Source organism: Emiliania huxleyi (assembly GCF_000372725.1).
Source record: "Emiliania huxleyi CCMP1516 unplaced genomic scaffold EMIHUscaffold_433, whole genome shotgun sequence".
Lineage (NCBI taxonomy): Eukaryota > Haptophyta > Isochrysidales > Noelaerhabdaceae > Emiliania > Emiliania huxleyi.
In genome coordinates this window covers 22,526-26,075 of record NW_005198735.1, presented here as the reverse complement: position 1 = coordinate 26,075, position 3,550 = coordinate 22,526, and the positions used below count along the sequence as shown (strand labels likewise).

General features: G+C 59.7%; 1 protein-coding gene across 1 annotated transcript; it reads left to right on the top strand.

The window, feature by feature from the left end:
• Positions 1–321: 321 nt before the first annotated feature.
• Positions 322–3,099, top strand: EMIHUDRAFT_118886 (hypothetical protein; the record flags this gene model as incomplete). The annotated part of the gene is made up of 2 exons (XM_005769050.1): positions 322–1,179; positions 2,926–3,099. 2 exons carry the CDS (start codon positions 322–324, stop codon positions 3,097–3,099), a joined length of 1,032 nt encoding a protein of 343 aa, XP_005769107.1.
• Positions 3,100–3,550: the final 451 nt, after the last annotated feature.

The following is a 3,550-nucleotide window of genomic DNA, read 5'->3' as shown; positions in this document are numbered from 1 at the left end:
GGTGGTTCCAAGCCTCAGCCGGGCCGTGAGGTGGGTGGGTTGGTGGGTGGCTCAAGAAGCTCGTGCACGTGAACGGAGGTCCAGAGGCACGTGGTGTGAGAAAAAACGCAACGCAGTCCAGAAGGCGAGAAAAAAATTTAACGAGAGAAAAGAATTGCAACGCAAAAAGAATTTTCCATTTCGGTTGTGGCGCCCACTTCTCAGCCCCACTCCGCCCTCCCGCCCGAAGCTGGGGCCGGTCCTGTGTCTCGCGCGCGCCTGAGGGGGGGCGGAAAGGAACCTCTTTCACGCGCCTCCAGGCATCGCGCGGGCCGCGCTCATATGGGTGGAGGCGATTGCCTGCTCGACCGATTCCTCCCGTGGTCCGCAGCGCAGAGCGGCCTGGAGCTGAGTGAAGACTTCGCGTACCCAAATTCGTTTGGCGCGGTGCTGTTCGACCTGCTGATGATGTCGGTCGGCCTCCTCTTTCTGGTGCACGGCGACGAGCTCAACGCAACCATCCTCTTCACGATTGGTTTTGTGTGCGGAAGCGCAATCACCTCAGCCGCGATCTCTGGCATCCTCGAGGCTTTTGATGCCAGACTGGACTGCACCTTGCAGGCACTGCCGCCGCTGGTGGTCGGCGTGGCGTGCGGCCTGCGTGTCCGCACGAGCCCGTGGGCCGCCTTCTTTCTGCTCGGCCTTTGCGTCGGTGGTGTCGCTGGTTTCTATGTGTACACGATTATCAAGCTCTTCCTCCTCGAGCTCCTCCTGGTCGGCGCAGTGGGTGGCGGCGTGCTGGGGCTGTACCTGCGTGCAAAGATCATACCGGCGGCGACTGCGCTCCTCGGAGCCTTCTTCTTCACGCTCGGCTTCACCTACCTCGCCCTAGTCCCGGCCGACTCGCGCTACGCGCGCTGGCTCACGCCGGAATCCGCCCAGTTTGACCAGTTTACGATCGTGCCTCTCCTCGTGGCCGCGCTGCTTGTCGCCTCGCGAGAGCTGCTCCGCAAGCTGTGGGCAAAGGCTTCGCCGGCCGTCAGCAGCGCGTACGGCAAGGTCTGCGGCAAGGTCTGCGGGCAGAAGAAGGAGGAGGGGGTGCTGTCCAAGATTGGCAGCCGCGTGATGGGCAAGGAGAAGAGTCGATTGCAAAAGCTGCAAGAATGGTGGTCGCCGCCCCCGTGGTGCCCCCTGAGCCCTGTACGTCTCCCATGATCCACCTCCGTGTCCGTTTTCTTTTTTCATGACTGGGTTCGAGCTCCTATTCGGACAGGTATCGCCCGAGTCAGTGGTCCGGACGCCCCGCTGAGCCTCGCGCCGCAGTGCAGCCAGTTTGCGCGGCCGTGATGCGCGAATCGAACCGGTGCGATGTTGCTCGGCACTCTAGATGGCCTGAACATGCTTGCATTCAAGTCTCGAGGTCTGCGCTTAAACTTAAAAATTTAATAACATGGGGTCTCCGACCGGCCTACCGTCTATGCCTCCATCTTCATCCGTTCATCGCGGCACCGCCACCGCGGCGGGCGTGCCGAGTAAATACAGGTCTGTCACGTTTGCGATTGTTTGAAACTTCGTCGTGAACGTGCGAAATTTCGGGGTTGTGCTTTTGTGTGAACGGCGTGAACGGCGCCCTGTTGCGAACGCTTCTCGTGTTTAATGTGGGTGATGTCCGTGCCTGCCTGGTGTTTGTGTCAGTCCTGGCATCTTCGGAAGCAGACGACCTCCTGTATTATGCAAGGCACGGCGATCACGTGCAGGTTGAGAAGCTGCTTGCGGCGGGAGCAGACGCAAACAAGGCCGACGAGTCGGGTATGACGCCGCTGTTCTGGGCCGCGCGCAAAGGCTACGACGCGGTGGTTCAGAAGCTGCTTGCGGCGGGAGCGGACGTGAACAAGGCCAACAAGGACGGTGAGACGCCGCTGCACTCGGCCGCGTATAAGGGCAGGGACGCGCTGGTTGAGAAACTGCTCGCGGCGGGAGCGGACGTGAACAAGGCCTACAAGGACGGTGAGACGCCGCTGTATTGGGCCGTGTACTACGGCGAGGACGCGCTGGTTGAGAAGCTGCTTGCGGCGGGAGCAGACGTGAACAAGGCCAATCGAAAGGCCAACAAGCACGGTGTGACGCCGCTGCACTCGGCCGCGTATAAGGGCAGGGACGCGCTGGTTGAGAAACTGCTCGCGGCGGGAGCGGACGCAAACAAGGCCCACAAGGACGACTTGGTTGGAGGTGGTTGGAATGCAGAAAGTGTTTTTATTCATTTATTAACCAACAAGAAATCACGACTCACACAGTGATTTCTTTCAAAGTGTTTGAGCGGCGCAAATTGTTGCGCGTCATAAAGGACGAACTGTAGGTCGCAACGGGACTGTGACTGAGTGAATTTCGCGTGAGCACGGCGGGCGTTTTTCTTCAATCTAATTTCGACCGGCACTCTTTGACTCCCACTCCTTTATTTGCCGCCAATACATGTCGTCCACGTGTGAGTGAGTGAGTGAGTGAGTGAGTGAGTGAGTGAGTGAGTGAGTGAGTGAGTGAGTGAGTGAGTGAGTGAGTGAGTGAGACACACACACTCACACACACCACATGTTATCGCTACGCCGAGCCGAGCTGACGCGCCGAGGCGCCGGCCAGTCGCAGCCGTGAGGCATGCCATAGCAGCAGAGGCACCTCCTACCCATTGGGCGGGCAGACAGAAGGCCAGGGCAGCACTGGCAAGTGCAACGCGCCTCATGTCGGAGAGCGACCGTGCCTCGTTCGCCGCTTATGATGTAGAGTTTGTTGTAGAGATTTCACGTTGTAGAGCGCCTCTACATCGCTCTACAACGGAGGCGCCTCGTCCCGCGGCGGATGTAGAGCTCTACAGCTCTACAGCGCTCTCCAGCTCTCCAGCTCTACAGCGCTCTACACTCTACATCCTCTACACCCTCCCTCAGCTCTCCGTAGGTGCGGGAGAAGCTCGAGACGGCGCTGGGCAAGGATCCGGGCGAGCTCAAGCCGGAGAAGACGCTCATCAGCGAGCTGATTGACGAGGTGATGGCGCAGCAGGAGGACTTTACCTTACCTTACTTACCTTATCAAACTTCAAAGACTATCACACGCGTGTGCCTTGAAGGCTAGTTCCATTTCACTCTGACACGCTAATCTTGAAAACGTCCAACGGAGCTCCGTGTTGCTCCCAGCGCCCTCCCCCGCGCTTCCTGCGGCCCAAGCCGATGGTACTAGCATGGGAGGTCATCTGGCTACCGCGAGAGCGACCCAACTCGTCGACATCGTCCGATGATGGTGCCTCAAAGTCAGCCTTCGGAGGCTATCGTGGGGTCGAGCCGGCAGTAGCCGTGACATGTGGTTCCACCACCCCTCGTAGTCTTTGCCTCTGACCGCCACCGTTCCCAGGCTGCCTAATGGGATGGAAAGGAAGGCTCGGCGAGCGTATAGAAGCGTGCTCGACCTCGTCGTGGCAACCTGCACGGCATCGCTGGCAGGCGCGATGAGCGTCGTGCCACCTGACCCGAGACGGGTCGCAGGCGTCGTACCGAGCGCGTCGAGACCGTGTCCTGATGTGATCTGC